The sequence below is a fragment of the Choloepus didactylus genome, chromosome 15, assembly GCF_015220235.1.
Source record: "Choloepus didactylus isolate mChoDid1 chromosome 15, mChoDid1.pri, whole genome shotgun sequence".
NCBI lineage: Eukaryota > Metazoa > Chordata > Mammalia > Pilosa > Megalonychidae > Choloepus > Choloepus didactylus.
The window spans coordinates 81,437,232-81,460,059 of NC_051321.1; the positions used below are offsets into that span (position 1 = coordinate 81,437,232).

Sequence of the window (22,828 nt, forward strand, 5' to 3'; positions counted from 1 at the left end):
GGGACTTACCTTGCGCATGTCTTTGCCAAAGGTCTCGCTATAGGTCGTGCCAAGGATTTCAAACTGCACATAAGGGTTCGAGCTGTCCTCCCGAAACTCCATCACCCCAGTGAGGCCGGTGATGTGGCCCTACAGGAGAGAAGGAGAAACCGCTGGAGGTGGAGAAGGTGTGGATGGGAGAGGGGATGGAATCCCACATGTTAAGGAGTGGTTCCCAAGAAGGGAACCGTTGAGGTCTTAAGGAAGCCAGGGACAGGCTGGAAAGAGGGGAAAGCCCCTGGGGGCCCTAGGGCGTTGGAGACAGAGCAAGTTTTCCCACCTGTTTGCTTACAGGGGGGAAATCCCCAAGGCTCACATCTGCCATCCATGCTGTCAGTACACTTAGAGCACGGGCTTGATGCCAGGTATCATGCAAGCCATGAGATTACAGAGGAACAAATGTCACTCTTGTCCTCCAGGAGCTTACAATTTTCCCTTGTGACCTGCGCTGGGGATTTGCCTTAGGCTGAGCCAAGAGGGAATCAAAGAGACACGCAGAAGAAGTTGCAGAAACAGCACACATGAGCACTGGCAGCCAACACTCACCTCACATCCTGGCTGTACTGCCTGCACCACCTTGGACAAGTCACTTCCCATCTCTCCCCTTGTGCCTGGAGTTAATTAGGCCCACCTCACAGAAACTGTGTGCACAGACTGGGTGTGGAGGCGGCCAGTACAGCCTCTCTCTTTGGCAGCTCTGCTCAGCAGGAGTGGCAGGTGGGGAGGACCCTGTGAACCTGCAGGGAGCCCCTCCCCTCTTCAAGTCTGAGTTAACGGGGGTGGTTCTCATCCAGTCTTAATGGCAGATTCTGTGTCTGGTGGGTTCTGAGACATGGAATCAGCCCAAAAGAGGTCCTGCTTAGCCTTGGGTTACAGTGGATTCAAACTGACACCAGAATATTTTCAATTCTCCTGGAACCACCAGCATTTTATTGCAAATAAAACTCCTACCAATATAGATTTCCCTAACTGCTCTTTTGAAGCCTCTAAAAGCCAATTCAGTGTAACGAGTCTTCCATGGATTGCACAACTCACTTCAAACCCAGTCTTCTAATTTGGTATCACTCCTCAACACAAGACATATCACAAGTGCAGTGACACATGCATATGCACTTACACATGTGCACACACTTTCACTCACACACGTGCACAGGCATGCATGGACTCACACGTGCACACAAATGTGCGCTCATTCACATGCACGTGTATACACGCACTCACACTCACATGCAGGCACATGCACACACACGCACTCTGAGATCCCAGCTGATCAGCACATGGTGCTAAATGACGACACCAACTTTAGTAGCCCTGGGGCAGCCTGCACGGAGGGGGACTGGCAGACCTGGGGTAGAAAGCTGCCTCCATTCTTTACTTACTCTGGGACCTTGAGCAAGTGACCTAAGGTCTCTGAATTTCAGTCTCTGTATATTTTAAGTGGAGATAATGATAATACACAGCTCATCCCAGCCTTCAAATGGGTTTCAGAAACAAAAGCAGGGAGGTGTGTGGAAGGAGCCTGCTGGAGCAACCCATGCCAGGAGACCAGAAAGTGAGGGGTTGCAAGGAGGTGTCTGTCTTCGATCTCATCCAGGGTGGGTGCTGCGCTGCACCCACCTTTTTGATTGTGTCCAGCATGGACCTCCCTCCATTCCAAGGCTTGGTGGACTTGCGGATGCAGTTGAGGCTCGCCATGCTGTGCCACTTCCGGTCCTCCAGCTTCCTGTGGAAAGCGTTGGCCAGCATCAGGACGCTGTCGTACAGGTAGAGGTTGGAGATCTACAAAGACAAAGGTGGTGAATCCCTTTCTACTGGGCATTTCCAGAAAGAAAGAGAAGCCTGCGGAAGGTTGCGGTGACCAGGCCAGATACCCACGCCAGAGTCCTCTGGCTTCCAGTTGTCTTCCCAAGACCCCAGCCAGGTGCCGGATCCTGTGTGGAGGGAGACTAGCCCTGCTTCAGGAGCTAGTGTGGGAGGCAGAGCCACCCATCAACAAAGAGAACCAGTGTGGTCAGCACCGTCAGTGAGAGGGGCTCGAGGAGAGGTGGAGGAGGGATGACAGCATGGAGGAAGGATGGGCAGAAAGCTCAGTTTAGAAGGATTAGGAGGATAAGGCCTGGAACCTTACAGGGAGAGTGCAGCCTGTGCAAAGGCAGCAAGATGTGAAGGAGCACCCTGGGTTACAACAGAACTGGCCCCTCTATCTGTAAAGGACCAGGAGGTAAATATTTTAAGCTTTGTGGCTGTAGGGTCTCTATCATGCTGTTGCAACTACTTGACTCTGCTGTCAAAGTGCAAAACCCAAGTTACCATGGACGACATGTCAAGGCATGGGTGTGGCTATGAGCCAATTAAATTTACTTGACAAAAATAGGCATTGGGTGGGATTTGCCCCCTGGGCTGTAATCAGCTAACCCCTGGGTCAGTGGGACAGAAAACAGTCCAGGATGTCTTCATTGATAAGTACAGTAGGGAGGGGGTAGGAGCAAGAGGGAGGTAGGGATCAAGCCTTGCAGAGCCCCCCGGGATGGAGGGCCCCACTGAAGAGTGTGTATGCAGAAAGCCAGCAACTGGGCCAATGGCTTAGAAAGACCTCTGACCACTGCATGGAGGAGAATGATCTAGGGGTGAATGGTGGCCCAAGGTAGGCTGGGGAAGCAAGGAAGGTGATGACAGGAGGTGACAGAGATCCTGGAGGCCATGGTGCTGCTCTATGGCCAAGTTCCTGCCACTTGCAAGAACATCAGGCCCCAAGAGAGCTGCACCTGGGTGCAGGGGAGAACTGCACCTCTGCTGAGCTGCCCACAGTAAGCTAGATCAGGAGGGAGACACCGCCCCATCTCAGAGCCCTCTAGAATAAGGCCATGAGTGAAGTGTGGGGGATAACAGGAGGGAGGGTGGCCCTGGTAGTGTGGGGGATGGGCCCCTGTTGGATCCCAAGGGTCAGGTCTGGTTCACCCTCCTGGCTGTGGTTAAGGACTCCAGATCTGGATGAACCAGATGACAGGTCCTCACACTGCCCAAGGCCTTCTATCCTTCAGGGGCCCAGCAAGAGCCCTCTGTGGGGAAGGAGGATGCCTACCCCCAGTCCACCCCAGCCTGCCAAGATGTTGCTCTATGATGGACTGCAAAGGAGAGGAGGAGAAGGCAAGGGGAGTGAGGCTGAAGATGACATCCCACTGCCTTGTCTGATTGGGGACCCCTCAACCAATGACTGTTGCACAAATGATCGTCAAAGTGGGCCAAGGGGACGATATTCAGGACACCTCAGCAGCAAGTAGTCTGCTAAAAATATTAGAGGAAAACAAAATCACTGGATATAAATAGGATAATATGTCAGCCTCACAGGGCTCCTGGGAAGATCAAATGGGATCCTTGGGCTGCAGGAAGAACCCCGGCTGCCCCCCAGCCTTACCTCCCACCCCTGCCCAGTATGTACCTTACATCCATCCCACACCTCTGTGCCTTGTTCTCTGCTTGCACTTTTGTTCCTCACTTGTTTTGGTCTGGGTTGCCCCAAAAGCAAAGTCCCAGACAAGGACTTGGGTGATGGGAGCTGTCACCACAGCTGAAGCTGAAATCAGAGGTGGGCCAAGGGGAGGGGTCACAGGGCTTCTGAAACATCTGCTACTCCATGTCTGTCCCGCAACTCAAGGGTCATTCCCCCATGACCGGCACCTCTGTGGGCATCCCCAGGCCCTGACCATCCCTGCAAAGCCCTGTGCTGTCCACCATTGCCCCCAATTCTTGCTTTGACCACCGTGGCACACCTACCCCTGATTACCTGGCACACTCGGGGACAGATGCCTGGATTGATGGGCCGGGGGTGCTGCAGAGATGGCAGAATGTTCCCAGGTCACTGACCAGGGCTGACTTACACCAGGGCCTCAGGCTTTGGGGAAAGTGGCATTTCAGGGCCTGGGTGAACTTCTCCAGGGGCCAAAAAGGTGCTGAGCTGACAGCAGGAAGACATCATTCCCAATACTGGGAACATGTCCCTGTCCTGCAGGGAACATGATCAGAACCGTGACCCTGACCCCTTGAGCCTAGGGGAGCACTTCCTCCATGAGAAAGCCTAACCCTCTCCCCATCTGCAAAATTGTTGTTTTCTTCTCCTCTGCCCTTCTGGAATACAAGCCATAATGGAGAATTTGTGCTGGCGAACATAAGCTACTTAGAGTTGGCTTGCTTTGTTTTTGTGTTTGCTTGTTTATTCCTTCTCTCCCCAAAAGGAAATCTCAAAGCTGAAGATCCTTCATGAAGTGAAGAATTTCTCTTCTCAAGACATTCAGGACCTCTCCCAGCCACCCCCTCATAGCTGGCTCTGTGCTGCTTGTTGCCAGGAGCTTTTGACACACAGGGGGGAGCAGAGCCCTCAGCACCTCTCCAGCAGTGACCCTCCGGCTCTTCTGTTTTCAATGAATTAAGGTACTTAACAAATGTATGAATGCAGAGAGGCCATCAATGTAAAGGGAAAAACAGGATGTGACTCACAGAGGCCAAGGAAAGCCCTCAGCCATCCCACAATAGGGTCTGCTTGGAAGGGTGAACACATTTCAGTTATAATGGAAAGGCTTGAGCAATGCTCTTTTCCAGGTGTGGAGACAGGCCTTTTCACTGCCCCCAGGGCACCTCGGGCATCTGTCTGCCAAGAGATACTATACGTCAGCTCATAAAGGTGTCTGCCTCACCTAACTGCAGGGGCCATGCATAACTCAGCTCCAACCAAGGCACATGGCTGCTGCTAAATGTAAGATTGACAGATGGATGCATGCATGCCTGGTAGATGGATGGATGGATGGATGGATGGATGGATGGATGAATGGAAGGAAGGGAAGATGGATGGATGGAAGGAAGGAAGGAAGGAGGGAGGGACGGAGGGAGGGAGGAATGGAGGGAGGATGGGTGGATACCCTACTAAGAAGGTAAACATTGAGCTTGGTTCACAAAAACAGAAAATACAGAAAAAGAATATAGGAACATGAGATATGAGGATTGCCTCCACCTTTGACTTAGGAGGTAGCCTCCTTTGTTCAACAATTTGTTCCCCATTTATAGCCTACTCAAAATATCTTACTGATCCCCTCTTGGATCTTGCTATCCCTTCTCCTGGTAAGACACTGCCTTATTTCTTCTCCCTGCCTTGGGCAAAAGCTAAGATCCCAACCTGAGACCAGTCTGGGTGGTGCTGACCTGTGGGTTCACAGTCTGCTCTCTAACCTCAGCATCTCCACTTAGGAAACCTGCTGTTCACTGGAGAGGATGCAAAGGGCAGAGGGGGCCCTATATCATGGTCGAGTTGTCCAAAGAAAGGATTTGGTGGGATGGGGAGGATCAAGACTGGATGGTAGAAGGGAAACCTTTGTTTGGGTCCCAGGGTCTAGTGCTGTTGGCAGGTGGCACCTAACAGGAGCACAGCAAGCAAAGGCTTTCTGAGAGTGGGGCCACTCAGCCAGGCCCCTTCCAGGTCCTGACACACAGAAAAGAAGCCTTTCTTTAGAGGTGGGTTAGAAGGCGGAGACCAGAGTCAGGGTTCGGGTCATGCTAAGCCCCTGTGCCAGGTCGGGAAAGAGGGAAAATGCTGGAGGACCCAGCATTCTCACTCTCTGTTGGTCAGAAGGGGCCAACAGCTCAGCCTGAAGCCAGGGGTGGTGGGCACAGGGATAGAGAAGGAGGGCCTGGCCCCAAAGGTATCCTTGCCTCTCCTCCTTATGTCCTAGGTAAGACAAGGCACAGAGTTCACAGGCCAAGGTGAGATGAGCAGAGCAGACAGCCTCCTGCAAGTGGGAGCCCAGTGCTCCGGCTGGCCCAAGGTCTGAGAGCAGGGTAGGTACATCAGGGGGCAGGAGTGGCCTGGAACACTGAAACACACGTGACAAGGAACCAAAACATCTTCCCAAGTGAAGGTAGACAGGAGAAGCAGAAGGGAGGCCAAGGTCATGGCAGAGGAAAGAACTGGATGCAAAGCAAGGAACCTACAACCAGATCAGTGAAATCAGGGGCAAATAAAAGCCAGAACCAAAAGGGGGGTCTGAGGCTTTCCCGGAGTCTGTGGCTTCTGCTCTAAGTGGGGAGAGGGCTGAAGGGGTCCTGGCTGGCTCATCTAGACATCCTGAGTGCCAAGTTCTTCTTTGACTCACTATGACAGAGTACAACTGCACTCCACTGGGTGGGTGCCCCGATAGCAAGAACTTTGGGTTCATCACAACCTGGGCAGGGCTCACTGCTATATGCCCTGTGTCTATAGAAGCATCTGGATTTAGCAAGCAATCAATAAAGGCATATTGAATGAGGGAATTAAACCTCCACTCTCACTCACTTGTAAAGTGATAATGCCCAAGGCCTTTCGCTCTTACCTTGATGACAATAGAATGCAATGGGATTAATGTCCCATGAGAGCTTCAATGGGTGGCCCCACTTTAGATTTACTCCCCTCTGAAATGCTGATGGGGATACCCAGGTGTGCCAAGTACCATCCTGTACTCTTTGTACGCATTGTCATCTCTTGAAGGAGCAGAGACAGAAAGACACCAAAGGGCAAATAAAGGAGCTGAGTGGGCTCATGCTTCAATGTGAGTGAGCTGGGAGCTCTGCCAGAGATGTCCCCAGAGGCAGAGCCTCCTCAAGACTACCAGGAAAAGGAACGGCCGACACTGCTCACCCTCTTCCCAGATGCCCTTTGGTCCTAGAGATCTTCAAAAGCAAGCAGGGTCGTGCCTGGCTTCTGCAGCCTGTGCATGAGCAGACTGAGCAAGGAGCAGCCTGAGCAGTAAGTCCCTGCCCCTCCTGAAGTGTGTCCTCCCTGGTATGTGCTCCTGGCCCCTCATAGAGGCAGCAGCGCCTTCTCAGCTGCACAACCTCCTTGCAGGGGGCCAGGCCTTGAGAGGCTGCACACCCCAAGATGTGGCAGGCCTGCCCTTTGAGGGAAAGGCCACTTCTCCGCCCCTGGCGTGTTCGATAAAAGGTACCAATACAGGAAAGCTGAGAGCTGGGAGTTTCTACAATATCCTTCCTGAAAGCCAGGCAGCTTTGCCCAATGCAGTCAAAGGTCTGACATTTGCACGGCGGGGCTGTCCCAGCCACAGGAGCTTTTGCACAGCCAATTCCACAATGAGACCACCCAGTGTGCAGGGGAAGGGAGAGAGGCAGGCAGGGAATGAGCACCAGGACATGGGTCAGCTGCAGCACAGCGGACGTGGGAGGCACCAGGCTCTGTGCTCTGCCACTAGTGACCCGGCCCCTGCCCAGGCGTCTCAATCCTGGGGGAAAGCCTCCTTGATGTCCCCTTTCGATGGCCTGGTGTAGCTCCCTAAGGAGATGGTAACTACTACCTCATCTCCCAGCCTCAGAACCTTCCCTTCCATGTTGCACTCTGAAGCCAGAGTCCTCGTTCTTGAGCACACACTCTGCCCTGTCACATAATCCAAGCGCCCTGCAGATGCCCTGCTTTCCGGATTCACCTCCCACCACTTCTTGGCTCTCACCTGGCCTCAAACTCCCGGAACTCTGCCCAGTTCTTCCAGGGTCCCCGCTTTCCCAGGTCTCTGGGCCTTTGTACATGCCATTTTCCCTACCTGGACCGTGCCACAAAATGGAGATTAAAATTCCCAATATATGTGGGGTTTGTGAGAATTAAGAGAGAAGATGTTTGTGAAATTTCTAACATAAGAACTAGTACATACTACATGTTTAATGGGAGTCAGTGGAATACATGAATGAGTGAATGAATAGTTTTAAATCTGTTCTTAGAAACACCAAGGTGAAGAGGTGCCAAGATATTTGCACCTCTTAGAGTGACTCTTCTTACAATATAAGGGATAATCCAGTAACAAGCAGCCACATCAGGAAAGATATGGGGCTCTGCTTGGAAGTTCTCCATGTGCTAGTGCACATCTCCAGTTGGAATCCCCGGGCTCTGCATTTCCAGGACGCGGAGGATCCCGGCTCCACTTGCATTTCTACAGTCAATTACCTAAAGGGGAAGTGGGTCCTCAGGAAGGAAACAGGACACATCTCAGGGAGGCAGAAGAGAGAATTCAGCCTCGAGCTTTTGAGACACCCAGATAGTCTTGGCTGAAGGGTAATTAAAGACTAATCACACAGATGCAAACTATGGATGGGAGATGGAAAAACAGATTTTAGTTTTTTAACCATTAGCACCATAATTCCTAGTATATCAGTAACTATATTTTATTTGGGAAAACACCGTGTCAGCAAGGAGCAAAGGCTACCAGGAAGATTGTTAAATTGATCTTCATGAGAAAATCAGAAGAATTTACTTCTGATTCAAGGCACGGAGGGAGGAAGGAGGGGCCAGCGAGATAGCGGGACGGGCCTCTGGGGGCCGAGGGCAGTGAATATTCCCCAGTGGGAGGGGACTTAGAAGGTTCTAGGGGAATGGGGAGTTTAGAGGCTGCTGTAGGGTCAGCATGAATGGCCAGCCACCACCCGCCCTGCACCCCAAGCAAGTTAACACTGTCTCTGGGACTCAGATGCCTTGAGCGGGTGGGGATTTGTGTCCTTGTTGAAACCAGGAAAGTTCTGATGTTCCCATCTGGGTCAGCACAGGCCGGCGCAGAGGCAGCCCCGTCGGAAATCCTGCTGTCCGTCTTCTACTGATTCCACAGAGCAGGATCAGGCCCCGAAGTGAGGAAAGCACAAGCCCCCTGTGCTGGTTTGAATCTATTATGTACCCCAAGAAAGCCAGGTTCTTTTAATCCAGTCTTGTCAGTGTAGACTTATTGTGGGTGGGACCTTTTAATTATATTATATCCATGGAGATGTGACCAAGCCCATTCAAGGTGGGTCTTAATTAGTTTACTGGTGTCCTCTATGAGAAGATAAAAGGCAGAGACATTTTGAAGAGAGCTCAAAGACACAGAGAAAATGCCCAGCGACATTTTGGAGATAGCCATTGAACACAGAACCAGGAGAGAAGCTAAGAGGTGAAATCCAGAGTTTGTCCCAGGGAAACTAAGAGAGGACTCCCAGACACTTAGAAAGAAATGCCCTGGGAGAAACAAGCAAGGATGCACAGGAGCTGAGAGAGGAACTAAGACAGAAGCCCAGAGACATTTTGGAGGAAGCCATGAAAACCAGAAGCTAACCCAGGAGAAGCCCAGTAGCCTCTGGCCATGTGCCTTCCCATGTGACAGAGGAACCCCAGATGCCATCGGCCTTTCTTCAGAGAAGGTATCGTCCTATTGATGCCTTTAATTGGGACATTTTTATGGCCTTAGATCTGTAAATTTGTGGACTGTAAATTAACCCCCAACGTAAAAGCCAATCCATTTCTGGTATTTTGCATTCCAGCAGCTTTAGCAAACCGGACACCCCCCTCCCACCCTGTTAAATGTGGTGAAGTCTTCAGGAGAGCTACCGACACCAAGCTGTATCTAGATTTCAGCAGCTGGGACCTCTTCTCGCCTGCGTCCAGTCCGAAGGAAAGGGGAGGCCCCTGGGGTCAGCCCCGGAGGATGGCAGGCTGCTCTGTTGCCAGGCTGCCTGCTTTCCCCATGGTGTGATGCCTCGATTCTCCAGAATAAATCCAAGACTCCAGTCAAGTCTTATTAGGGTGCTCCAGCCTTGACTCCCAGATACGCTCCAAGGACTGAGAGGATTTTTGTGCATCCATTTGGTCCAGGTGGACTCATCCTTGAAGACATGGGAAGATGTGTCCCAGGTCAGGGTTACTGGGAAATAGCCATTGGTCCAGCTGCCTCCCAACGCCAAGGCCTGAATTAGGAGGAGTGCTTTCACTGAGACAGGCTGCCTCTCCTCCCAGCTTCTGAAGGGTTCGGTTTTCTCTTTTTCAGTCACTGATCAAGTAAAGGAGACTGTCCAGAGAGAGTTCACCAAGGCAAGCAGCAAGACGCTGCCCTCTGACCATATCCTCAGACAGGCTCCATTCGGCCGGCAAAGTCAGACAAGCAGCTGACAGAGTGCAGCCGGGATGCCACAGCTGGAGAAACACACGGCCAGGTGAGGCGGCTCTGCCAAACTGCTGCCCACCTACCTGTCCTGAGCGGGGGAGCCCACAGCTGGGCCTGAGGGTGGAGCAGAAGGTGGCAGAGGACAAAGGGGATGGGGCAGCTTTGCTAACCCTGAGATCTGAGGGGGGCAGTGCAGAGAATGAGGTATCTTAGTTGGCACTGGATTCCAAATGCAGACGTGGGGGACCTACAGCTGGAAAAGTAACTTGGCACCCAGGAGTACCCCCGTGGGATTGTTTCTGACACAGGCAGAGATGATCACGCTGCGCCCCCACCATCAACCCCATTGCCAAATGCTTCCATCTGGGCCTTTAGGGTCAAGGAAACTGGTGAAAGTGCCATCAAAGGTCAAGGTCCCTGGGGGGCTGGAGGGTGGGGAATTTATATCCAGGGAAGAGTGCAGAAAGCCATAAAGGAATAGGGGAACATGGGGGTGGGTGGGTATTTGAAATGCTTTAATAGATTAAGCGGGGCAGATGTGATTCCATCAGGCCATTCAACAACAAAGAAGATAAATTCCACCCTCAGGGAGCATTTTATAATAATACCACATTAACCCCACAGCTTAATTCCAGCATCAGGCTCCACAGTGACCAGACAACACAGCTTTTATCACTTGCCTGTCACTCTTTGGAAACATTTGGATATAAATGGGGTTGCCACGTGATAATGCGACTGTTACTTCAATTGCAGCCCCAAAGTCACCAGGCAATGCAAAACCGGGAAGACAGAGTGCATTACAGTCTCCTAGGACCAGGCTGCCCATGAAATCTTAGCAATATCTCAGGGTTCTAAGGGACTGATTATTACTTTTATTACTGACTGAGTCAGGCAAGCCCTAAACTAACTTGTCAGGAAAACAAGGATGAGAAACACCCAAATACGGCCGTTCTGGGTCGGGAAGCACTAACAGCAGAACTGCCTGCTCGCCAATGCAATGCTTTGGAGCCACTAGAAGTCACTTATTTTGGTCCTTTTCTAACAAGGGACTTTCTCTCTACTAAATAGGAAGCAAATTGATTTGCTATAATAGTGCTTGGTTGGCTTGAAACAAAGAAAGTCCTGTTTCTAATAGGGCAAGATAGAGTTTCCAAGGCTAGCTCAGCAGAGAAGCCGAGAGATGGATGAGCTTGTAAAAATTCCGTTTTCGATTTTTAGGAGTTAAGAGTTTTAAGAGTTCTCTGAAACTCCTAACCCAGAGTTATCACCCCACCAGCAGCCTTCTGGGGGAGGAACTAAAGATGGACTGGAGCACTCCATTTCCAAAAGGATTTTCATTAATTTCACCAAGACAAAGTTAATAATCCATGACATAAATGTTCTGTCTTTTTCTTTTTCTTGAGTAGGTTGTTCTAAACATGTTAAGAGTCTTTTTGGATAAATCTCACAGCTAGAGGCTAGGAGAAATTAGTTTGCCTTCCACACCGTCATTAAGAAGGAAAGAAGTGGTAATAGCTGCTGAGGCAACTTGAAGGGAATGGCTTGTAAACAAGATGGATCTACAAGAGATCCAAATGGTCACTGGACAGGATGAGTAAATAAATCCGCATTTCTTGCTCATCATACCCCCACATGCAGAAGCAGATATGGTAAATGGAGACAGAGATTCCTCTAATAAAGTGTTTATTTATAAATATAAAGGTGTTTCTAGAGACAGTCTAAAGTGCATGAAGACTCGCATTCATAATGTATTTATTCAGTAAGTTTGCATTGAGGTCTCCAATGAGCACGGCCTTATGTGAAGGGCTAAGAACGGTCTGAAAGACCTGGCCTCTCCTCTCCCAGGCAAGGCCGATGTGATCCAGTGACATGAACAGAAAGTGCTGCCCGTCGGACAGAAGGGAAATACTTTCCCACCTGCTGTGGTGCTTTTAAGGAGCATGGTCAGGAAGAGAGGTAGATTATAGTATACAAAAATTAAAAATTAAAAAAAAACAACAACAGGTCACGTTCAGCCTTTCCATGGGTGCAGTCAACCCACCTGGGCATTTCATCAATAAGGATGAGACTGTTAATAGTTCAGGTCCTATTCTGAATTCCTTCCATATGTTATCTTATTTAATTGTCATTAGGACTCTAGGAGGTAGATAATATTCTAATCTTCATTTTACAGATGAGGAAACAGAGGCACAGCAAGACTCAATAATTTGCTCAATGTGACTGCTAGGACCAAGAGTTACTGGGATTTGAACCCAGGCAGTCTGGCTCCTGAGCCCGAGCTTTGGATGACAAGCTCCCTGCCAAGTCACCCCTATAGTTTGCTCTTTATGCAGTGCCTGGGGCTCAGCAGGAGCAGAGAGGGGTAGGGTGGCCTGGAGTTCCTAGGTCTGATACTGCATCCATCACATTGGATGAGGTCCAGGCACACCCCGCAGAGCTGTGGCTTTGTTTGTCTGGTTAATGCACGTGTCATTTTAGCATGGCTTAATCGGGATTCCCCGCCAGCCCCATTGATGACCCTTCCTATCTCATCCTCCCAGGGACAGATTCTTTGCATCCAGCACATCTGATGTGTAATCAGAGTCCTCCTGCACCTTTTGATCCATGGCAACATGAAGAATCACAAGCCTTGATGAGAAATCAGTATGCCTCCCCCTTCCCCCCTCCCCCCAATATCCTCCACCCCCACCCTGCATCTGTGCAACACATTTCTGGGCAATGGAAAGTGGCCATTCCTTGGCTCTTCACATAGAACGAGTACAGCTTGACTAAGCAAGAACTGGAAAGATGGTTGGGGGATTTGGGAAAGGGTGGTGCAAGGATGATGTGTGTTTGGAGAGGGCCAAAGCTCTTCTAAGGGGCAGAGAACCTGGGGAGACTTCCAGGAAGTGAGCACCCCCCACTCAGGACCTGGACACACACATTGCCTGAGCCACACTGACTAATTGCACCTCCATTCCTGTCTCGACAGGACTAAATACAGAGGCCCCGTGACTTGCTTGGCCATCCTCTCTCCTTCCCCGCACCAGAAAAGGGGAAGACAGAGCAGACCAGCAGCATCCAACATAAGAAAATTTTACATCAAGGGCCTTTCACTCCAAGTGCTCAGGGCTCTTAAGCCCACAGGTCTTGATAGAGACCCTTTGTCCCCTCTCTTCACTCACCATCTGCACAGAGGCAAACCGTGTCCTGTACAATCATCACTACGGAGAGCCCCCAGATATTCTGAGGGGCTCCCTGGGGCAAGAGGCATGAACTAAAATCGCAGTACCTTTTGTGTTCCCACATCAACCAAGAACATGTTTTTGGGATTTACCTTCTGTGTAGACATCCCACCCCCTCAACACCAATACAAGATTGTAAAATGGATTCAGTGCTTTAACAAATCACACATGTCCACAGCCTACCCAGAAATTCCAAAAATCCCCCTCATCCAAATGTGCAGCCATCAATTGAGTAGCAGCTGTTCTGTTCTCCTGAAAAGATGATGCCAAAATATCCTGGGGAGGGTCTGATACTCAGGTGCCAACACCACCAGCCTCTCTGTCCTAAAACCCTGACTTCCACTAATTATAATCAGTTGGGTAAATAAGGTGGGACTTGTTCCAAACTCAATGGAGAGCATGACACGTGCAACAACTTCTGGGAGATGGTCACAAATCAAAATGGGAGTCATTTCTATCACATGATTCCCACAATGCATCAAATAAAGGTGTTTTTGTGCAGGACTTTCTTAGTGGAGAAGCATATTCTGGGCTGCCAAAGGACAATCTACACTGCTTTATTGTTGCTTCCAAACATCTGGAGAGAGAAACACATCACACCACAGAGACTAGCTCCCCACCCTTCTCCAAAACTCGGAGACTCGCTAACACCAATTACACACATACAGAGGGAATGGTGAAAGGACTGGACCCTACCCAACTTCACACCTCTCAGCTCAGAAGCGATGGTCCTGCAGAAAACTCACCTTCTGCCCTCCTGACCTTCCCTGCTTAGCTGGGAATCCAGCCCAGTCCTGCTTGATCTAAGCCTTAGCACACAGTAGAGGTGCTGGGACAGTCCCAAGTGGCATCAAAAGAACCATTTCTACATCAATGACTTCCTACAGGGATGAGCCTAGAACAGGTTCAAGGGGACACCTTCCCAAAAGAAGGTCCCCACCGCGTACCCCAGCCCTGCCCAAGGAACCAGCCTCCCACAAAGCAGTTATCCTAGAAGCTTGAGAGACAGGAAACTCTTTTACCTGCAAAGCCTGCAACTTTTAAATACAAGAGGCACCTGGAGAGCTAATCCAACCAGCCTGCTAACAATGGGTGTAATTACCTATTTATGTGACTCAGAGAACTTGCCCAATGGACTGTTTTCCATTTCAGCAAATGAGAGAGTTCCAGTGATTGAAGTCAGTGGGCGACGGGGCGCAGGCGCAGGGCACTCACCTGCAGCATCTGGAGGTAGCCCTCCTGGGGGTCACACAGCAGGGAGGAGATGCGGTGGTTGTTCCTCACACATCTCTGGTTGTCCTTCGCAGACGGGAAGATCTGCCGCACCACAGTCATCCTGCCCAGGGCGCTGTGCACCAAGTCCAGGATCTCGGGGTCGCTGATTTCCTGGGAAGACAACCACACCCAGGCTTATCACCCCTCGTGAACTGTCTTTGCAGAAGGCCCATCAGGAGGCAGCCAGGCCAGCAGTCTGGGGTAGCAAATGCAGAAGTGGTTAGCAGAGGGGCCCAGGTCACGCAGTTAACTAGTTGCCTATTTATGGGTGATACTCAGCTGACCCCTAAAATACAAACAGGATTTGTCAGTGTTGTTCCTGAAGTCCAGACAAAGAGTTCCAAGGCTAACCCACCCAGGCCTTTGCTTTTCTGCCAGCAAGCTTCTAAGAAAGAGTGGTATCAAGTGTCCTGGTAAGAAATAAAGGCTAAATTTCCTATTGGGAGTCATTTCCTGATTTAGGTCAGGAAAGCTGGGTTTTCTCCAACATGGTTGAATCGAAATGCAATGAGTTTCTCCCAATTCTTTTATGATTGGATGCATTCAAGAAAAGAAAAAAAAAACACGCATACAAATTTGAAAATGTATTCATTCATTCATTCCACAAAATTTATCGAACACCTCCTCTGGCGTGTGTGTGGAACTAGAAACTGTGGAGACAGCCATGAACAAGGAGGCTGATCCACTCCTGGCAAAGCTCAGGCCCCACTCAATGAGACTGATGAGCATCATAATGAGGAAATCCAGGGACTATGCAAGGAAGCCCATATGCTTTCTAAATGTTAGTTCTAGTGCTCACAACAGCCCTAGGAATTCCATGATGTAAATATTCCTGTTAATCCATTTAACAATGAACCTTCTGACACATCAAGGCAACAAAAGAGCTTGCCACAGGGAGATCTTTCCAGGTCAGGGGCTGGTAGGGGGCTTCTATGAAGAATTAGCACTTCAGCTGAACCAGAAGGATGAACTTGTTAGCAAAGTGCATGTATGTATGTGTGTGTGTGTGGTGGTGGTGGGAGCTGCAGCTGAGGAGCTGGTGGTGCTGCAGGAGATGAGGTCCAGGAGAGGAAGCAGGGTGTGTGAAATCCCACAGGCTCCACGGACCCGGGAAGGTGCAAGGCGCCTGGCCCTCGGCTGCGGGAGCTAGTGATGGGTGAAGAGGACAACAGTCCCCAGCCAGGTGAGAGCTGGATCAGGGTCAGATCAGGGAGGTCGGTAAACCACGCCATGGAGCCCACTCTAGAGGCAATGAGGAGCCCTCGGAAGGTTTTAAGCACAAACGAGCCACAGTCAGACTTACCTTTTTTGAAAACCTCTCTGGCTGCTGTGTGAACAGAGGAGTAGAGAGGAACAAAACTGGAGGAAGAGAGCAGGGAGGACAGAGAAATGTCTGTGGCTGAGAGCAACATAGAAAGTACAAAAAAAAAAAAAAAAAAAAAAAGTGAGTCTTCTCCACCAAGGGTTTTGCAAGGGGCGAGAAGGAGAGTTGGGTTAAGCAAAGCTCAGATCCACTGACTGATTCCTGAAAAGGTGACTTAAATCTGTAGTCGGCTACAAAGTCAAGATTTTCACTGTGAATAATAGCTAGGTTTTAAAATGGGTCTTAAAGCTTCCTTCTTGAATGCAGCATATTCTAGCTTTGAGACTCTGTGGTGGTATAAATGGACCTAAGTACATTAGAAGTTAGTGATTAGGGGTTTCAAAATCAATCAAACGAGAACATAACAATTTGAAGAGCACAGTGGTAAACAATGTAATTCAGGAACCGTCTTAGGAATCTGCTGTGTGTGTGAAGCCTGGGCAGTCAACACCATGTGCCAGATCTGGGGAAAAGTAAAAAATGAACAGTTACTTCCTTTAGGGATGATCGGTGGTTCCCTAGTATGTGGAATAGTAATGATTTCAAACAAATTAAAGTGCTATTCGATACTGGATTTGGATTTAAGTCACTAACCTTTGTACTTCAGATGAAAGTTTGTTTAAGGGAAGGTGATAATGTCGGGTTGGGACCAACAGAAGACAAAAGATGGGGAAATTGCAAAATGTTCACCTCTTAGGGCCACCAAGTAAGCTGAGCCCAGAGCACCGCTGGGCTTTAGGGAACACAGCAGAGAGCGTGGCCAAGGCTGGATCTCCACATTCTGCTCTGTTTCATCTGGTCAACCCGCCCCGACCCTCTCATTCTAGAATGACAGAAATCACATGCAATACAAAAAAGATCAGTGAGTAGAGCAGTCAGCTTTACCATGGGGAAAGACTATATAGGATTTGGGAAGGGATTTTTTTTTTTAATCTAGAGAAAACATGGGGTCCTGAAAACACAATTTGAATGTGCATAAAGGGGTTAAATGAGCAGGCACACCTCCCAGAAGTTTTTCCTGCATTCTCTCAATGGAGAAAAATGGCAGAAGCCACCAGGCCATTTTCCTAGAAGCTCTTTTATTCTCCTAAAACCTCTCCTGCTTCCTCAGCTTCCTTGAAGGAGAGTCAGTGGCACTGGGCACTTCTGCCCTCCACCCCACATAGGACAATGGAAATGTGTTTGTGATCCTGACTTCCAGGCTTGTGCGGTACCTTCCTGGCAAGAGAGACCCTCAGCTCCCCCGCAAGCTGGTGGCAGCCCTGGGAGGAGTGGCTATGTGAGCCAGCAGCAGCCACCCCTGAGGGGGCTCAGCCTACACCCCAGTGCACTGTTTTCCACAATGTTCCTTCTTCAATCTGCCTTCCCAGGGCTCCTAAGGGCTTGGCACAGCTCCTACAGCAAACCCATTAGCTGCCAGTGCCCTTCCTCTAGATCTATGCAGACATTCCTGCCTTCCCTGGCCTGGTTCTCATTCCACTCTCTCCCATTCAGGACACATGCCCTCTGCCAATGGACTTCTGTTCCACTTCCTGTGCTTCCAGTGGGTCCTCATCATCCAATCCAGAGGCGTCTCTAATTAGAATCTAAGAATGTGCAGAAGCCACTTCCCCCGAGTCCTTGACCCCTTCTCCCCACCATGCCCCATAGGAGATCTGAATATGTTCCTCCCCTCAGAGAATTTCAAACCTGGGTGGCCCCTCAGTTCCTGCAGGTCCATGCCAGGTCCTGCTCCAGTCCTGGACCTTCGCAAGGGTGGGGAGGGACATGCAAATGGCCAATTTACATGGCCCACTTGGAGAAGGAACCTTCCCTTTTTCTTATAAATATTTCTTCCAGATCATGCTGCCAGTAAGCAAAAGAAGCAAAGCAATGTGTGTGCTACCACGGTGGACCTCCACGGACCTCCAAGAAAGTAAATCGGAGGCAGAAGCCACCCGAAGGCTCAGACCCAGACACTCACTTCAGTGTGCAGAACCAAAAATCAATCTTTCTTATTTCATTGCTTTTTAAGTTTATATTGTGAAATATATCTTATGCACACAGACATCACATGCATTAAATGTGAATAATAACATGATTTCAGCATGCAAAAGTATTACATACATTAAATGTGAAAAATCAAATAAATAATAAAATGATTTCAGCATGTCTTCCAACAAGTCAAGGAATAAAATAAAACATTACCACCACCTTGGTTGGCTGTCTCCTCCCCAAACACTTAGCCCTTCCTCCTCACGAGATGTAACCTTTGTCTCAATATGACTCATGAAACCCAAAAGAAGTGCATTGCTTTGTCTTGTATGTTTCCTTTAGCTTTGTGTAATCTACAGAGTATGCATGCTTCTTGTGATTTTTTTTCAGTACAGTGGTTCTCAAACTTTACAGTATTGGAATCACCTGGGGAACCTGATAAAAACACAGGTCCATCCCTATCCCTCATGTACAAACTGAGCCTCTGTGTTCTCTATTAACTACACAGGTAATTCAGATACTCATCAAAGTTTGAGAACCAGTGGTTTAATATTAAGTGTTTGTGATTTATTCATGATAATGGGCACAGCTGGAGTTTAATCATTTTCACGGCTGTACTCTATTGCATCGTATCACGGTACCATGTTTATGCACTCTATTGTTGATTACCATTTGAATGTCTTTGCTTTTACAAACAATGCTGCTATATACATTTTTCTTACATGTGTATCAGTGTATTTGTACAAGAATTTCTCTAGGGTATATACTTAGAATTAGATTCCTGAATAAGAGAATATGATCATGTTCAACTTTACTTGCTGATGCCCAATTTCCAAAATGGTTGTACCAATTTATAATTATATGTGGTAAAGAGATTTCCTGTTCTGCTCCCCTACTAGCATCTGATATTTTTCAACTTTTTAACATTTGCCAGTTCAGTATGAATTGGTACATCATTCCCTGGATTCTTAATAGGGTTGAATATCTTTCTTACATTTATGAATCCTTTGTATTTCTTGCTTTTGTGTTTTTGTTCACTTTTGCATTGGATTGGGTCTATAGCATATTGAATTGATTTGTGGGACTTTTTTTATAAAAAATTCTGGATACCAAACCTTTGCCACATGCTACAAATATGTTCTCCAGTTTCTGGCTTATATTTTAACCCTATTTAAGATATAATTTGATGAACAGAAGTTCTTATTAATAAATGAAATTTGGCTTTTCCTCCTTTGTGGCTTGTGCTATTTCTTCTTTTTAAAAACAAAACCGTTTCCTATTTCAAGGACATAAAAATATTATCTTACATTGTCTTCCAAAGGGTTTATGGTTTTACCTTTTTTCATATATCTTAAATTCAACTGGAATGGATGTTTTGTGTGGTATCAGGTAGAGATGCAGTTTCATCTTTTTCTGTATGAATTTTCAATTACCACAGCACTACCGATTCACATCCTCTCAGTGGTGGATAGTCCCCAAAGCCAGCACACACTATACTTCATATCATAAGTGTAGTTTAATTCCCCTCTCCTTGAATCTGGGGTGGTCTAGTGACTTGCTTGACTGATAGAATGAAAGATAATTATAAATTGTTGCTCTAAGCTACCAAATGTGTGGGTGATTTTTTTTCTTGTAATAGATACCTGCAACTCTCTCCTCTTGCTTCAGCTCTGACATAAACCAACTTAGAATATGCATGAAATATCTGGGCTTGCTATTTGGTTCCACTGGTCAATTTGTCTATTTCTGGGACAATAGCATATTGTCAACTGCTAGATAGACTTCAATCTTGGTGTTATATTTGCTTTATTTTTTAAGATATCCTTTCTAAGATTAAGGAAGTTCTGCCTCTATTTTGCTAAGAATTTTTAACATGAATGGATGTTGAATTATATTGAATGTTTTCACTGCATCTATTGAGATTATCATATATTTTTATTCCATTAATCTGCAAAAGTAGTAAATTATAATAATTCTCAAATGCAAAACTACTCTTCTGTTTGTGGGATAAGCCTAACATATATTTCATATATTGAAAAGGTAATGTACAAAAGATTGTATTTCTAGTTTTGTTAATAATTTTCATCTATGTTCATAAAATTAGTGGGGGGGGTTTCTCTCTCCTTTCTTCTCTGAAAGTTTCTGTAACATTAGAATTATTTCTTTCTTTTATGTTTGGTAGAACTAGACCATAAAACCGTCTCATCTGGTATTTTCTTTATAGAAATATTTTTACTACTGATTAAATTTCTTTTTTTTAAATAGGAATTTTGCTGTTTTTCCTCTTTGCCTTAAGTCGTTTTCTCTAAGAATTAACTATATTGTTCGAGCTTTCCAATTAATTGGCATAAATTGTTCCCATTGTCGTCTTCTCCTCTCTTTAATGCATCTAAAGTTATATTCCCTCATTCATTCCCAACATTAACTGGTGTCTTCTCTCTTACTTTCATGGTAGAAGTTTGTCAATTTTATTAATCCTTTTCTAAAAGCAAGTTTCAGCTTACTTGATACTCTTTAATGTGTTGGGTTTCTATTTCATTAATTTCTACTCTTATCCTTACTATTTCTAATTTTCTATTTTCTTTGGATATATTAGGTAATTTTTCTCAACTTCTGAAGCTTAGCTCATTAATCTTGAAATTTTTATCTTTTCTAATGAGGCAGGTAATAAATTTACCCTGAATCATTGCTTTAGCTACCTTCCACAACTTATCATATATACTGATTTTATCATTCTTTTTAAAATTCAATTATGATTTCTTTTTGACCCATGAGTAGTTTAGAAGGGCATTTTTTTTTTACATTTCCAAACATAAGGGAGTGTGTGTTTGTGTATTAATTATCTATCTATCGATTTCTAACTTAAATACATGTAACCTGAGAATGTAGACTGTGTGATATCAATCCTTTTAATTTTGCTGAGGCTTGATTTGTGGCCCTGCATGTAGTCAGTTTGCACAAATGTTCCCTGTGCATTTGCTGTCCAGTTGTCAGTTGGACTTGTCCATGAAATAAAGAACTTGCCTATTTCCCTTTGAATTCTGTCTATATTTCCTTTATATTAAAAACCTCTCACATTTCAGTTTGGACTTAAGTAAATAAAGTGTACTATATTTTTAATATCCATCTTTGACTTTTAGTGGAAAGCCCAATCTATTTATATTGACTCTGATTACTGATATAATTGGATTGATTTCTACCTTATTTTGTGCTTTCCTAATTACCTTGATTTTACTGTTTCTTGTATTTCCCTTCCTTTTTATCTTCCCCTTTGATTCATTTTTCCTGTTTTCAATTTTTAATTCTCTTTTGGAAGTTACATTTTCTATGCTATTGTTTCATTGGTTATCTTAGATATTTAATTTTCATACTGAAAAAAAGTGTGAAGTTAATCAGTATTTTACTCACTATTATCACCAATCACCATCATCGCAACTAAAGTGCTTTGTCAGTATTTTAATTCTTTTTATCTTACATTATCTTTTCTTTAAGCCCTCATATTACATAGTATCACCATTATTTTATACAGACAATGTTTGCCTATTTAACCAACATTTATCTTTATATATGTTAGACATTCTTTTCTGGACCTCAAACCTTACATCTGTCATCATGTCCCTTCTTCTGGAGTACGTCATTTAGGACTCCCTTTAATGTGAGTTTTGTTGATGATAAACTCTCAGTTTTGCCTGCTGGAAAATGTCTTTACTTTGATCTCATTCTTGAAAGATATAATCCTAAGCTGACTATTAACTTTCTCTCAGCGCATTGAAGATAGTATGTCTTTCGGCTTCCATTCTTGTCTAGCCTATTAGTTTCCGATTGCTGCTGCAACAAATTACCACAAACTTGGTGGCTTACAGCCAACAGAAATGTATTCTCTCTCCGTTCCAGACACTAGGAATGTCAGCAGGGCCATGCTTCCACTGAAGCTCTAAGGGAGGATCTTTCCCTGCTGGTTCCAACTTCTGGTGGCTCTGGGAACTCCTTGGCTCATGGCCACATCACTCCAATCTCTGCCCTCGTGGTCACACTGCATATTGCTTTCTCCCGTTCTCTGTAGTCAACTCCCTTTCTGCCTCCCTCTTATAAGGGCACTTGCAATTGCACAGAAGGCCCACCTGGAAAATCCAGGATCATTTCCCATCTCAAGATGCCTAATTTACACACATATGCAAACTCTCTTTTGCTATATAAGGCAACATCACATGTTCCAGGGATGAGGACCTGGATATCTATGGAGGTCATTATTCAGCCCAGTATATCCAGACATTAGAAGTTAGTTTAATTGCCACTCCTTGGTGCAGGATCTGTCCTTTCTCTCTGGATGTTTTATAGATTGTTCCTTGTCTTTGTTGTTCTCTTGCATTACTATATGTGCTTGCCTAGGTGTGGATGATTTTTCCCATTTTGATCCTTGGGCTTCCTAGATCTCAGTTTCAGTTTCTTTCAATACTTCTGAAGAAGTCTAAGCCACAATGTCCTTGAATATTATTTCTTTCTTATTATCTCCTATTTTCTCCTAGAAATCCAATCACAAGTAAGTTAGACCCTTTCATTATATCTTCTATGTGTCTTGACCTCTCTTTCATATTTTCCATCTCTTTGTCTCTCTGGGCTACATTCTAAATAATCTCTTAATATTTTCCAGTGTACTAATTATCTTGGAATATGTGTGCACTTTGAACTTTAACCTGTCCTCTAAGGTTTCAATTTCAATCGTCAGGTTTTTAATTTCCTGAAGCTTTGTTTGTTTCTTTCTTGGTTCTACTTTTGCTAAGGTGTCCTATTCTTTGGTCATATTTTCAGGCCTCTATTATTTTAAACATATTTAAGCATACTTATTTAATATTCTATGTCAAATAATTCTAATATTATAAAGCCTTTTCAGGACTGATTAAACTGAACTTTTTAACCTGTTTCTCACTCATGGTGACTTGTTTCTTACTTTATTTTATAGGTGGGATCTCATTTTCCTTAAAACTTCCTTAGGAATTCTTTGATGTCTGACTGGAATTTAC

At 46.4% G+C, this 22,828-nt stretch overlaps 1 protein-coding gene across 1 annotated transcript in view; it reads right to left on the reverse strand.

The window, feature by feature from the left end:
* GRID1 (glutamate ionotropic receptor delta type subunit 1) overlaps positions 1 to 22,828 on the reverse strand; it is a 737,595-nt gene that overhangs the window by 224,473 nt on the left and 490,294 nt on the right. Inside the window, exons 6-8 of the mRNA XM_037804973.1 lie at positions 14,411 to 14,581; positions 1,657 to 1,818; positions 10 to 129 (exon numbers count right to left, since the gene is read on the reverse strand). Coding sequence (XP_037660901.1) covers positions 10 to 129; positions 1,657 to 1,818; positions 14,411 to 14,581 — 453 coding nt within the window. The remainder of the gene's footprint in view (positions 1 to 9; positions 130 to 1,656; positions 1,819 to 14,410; positions 14,582 to 22,828) is intronic.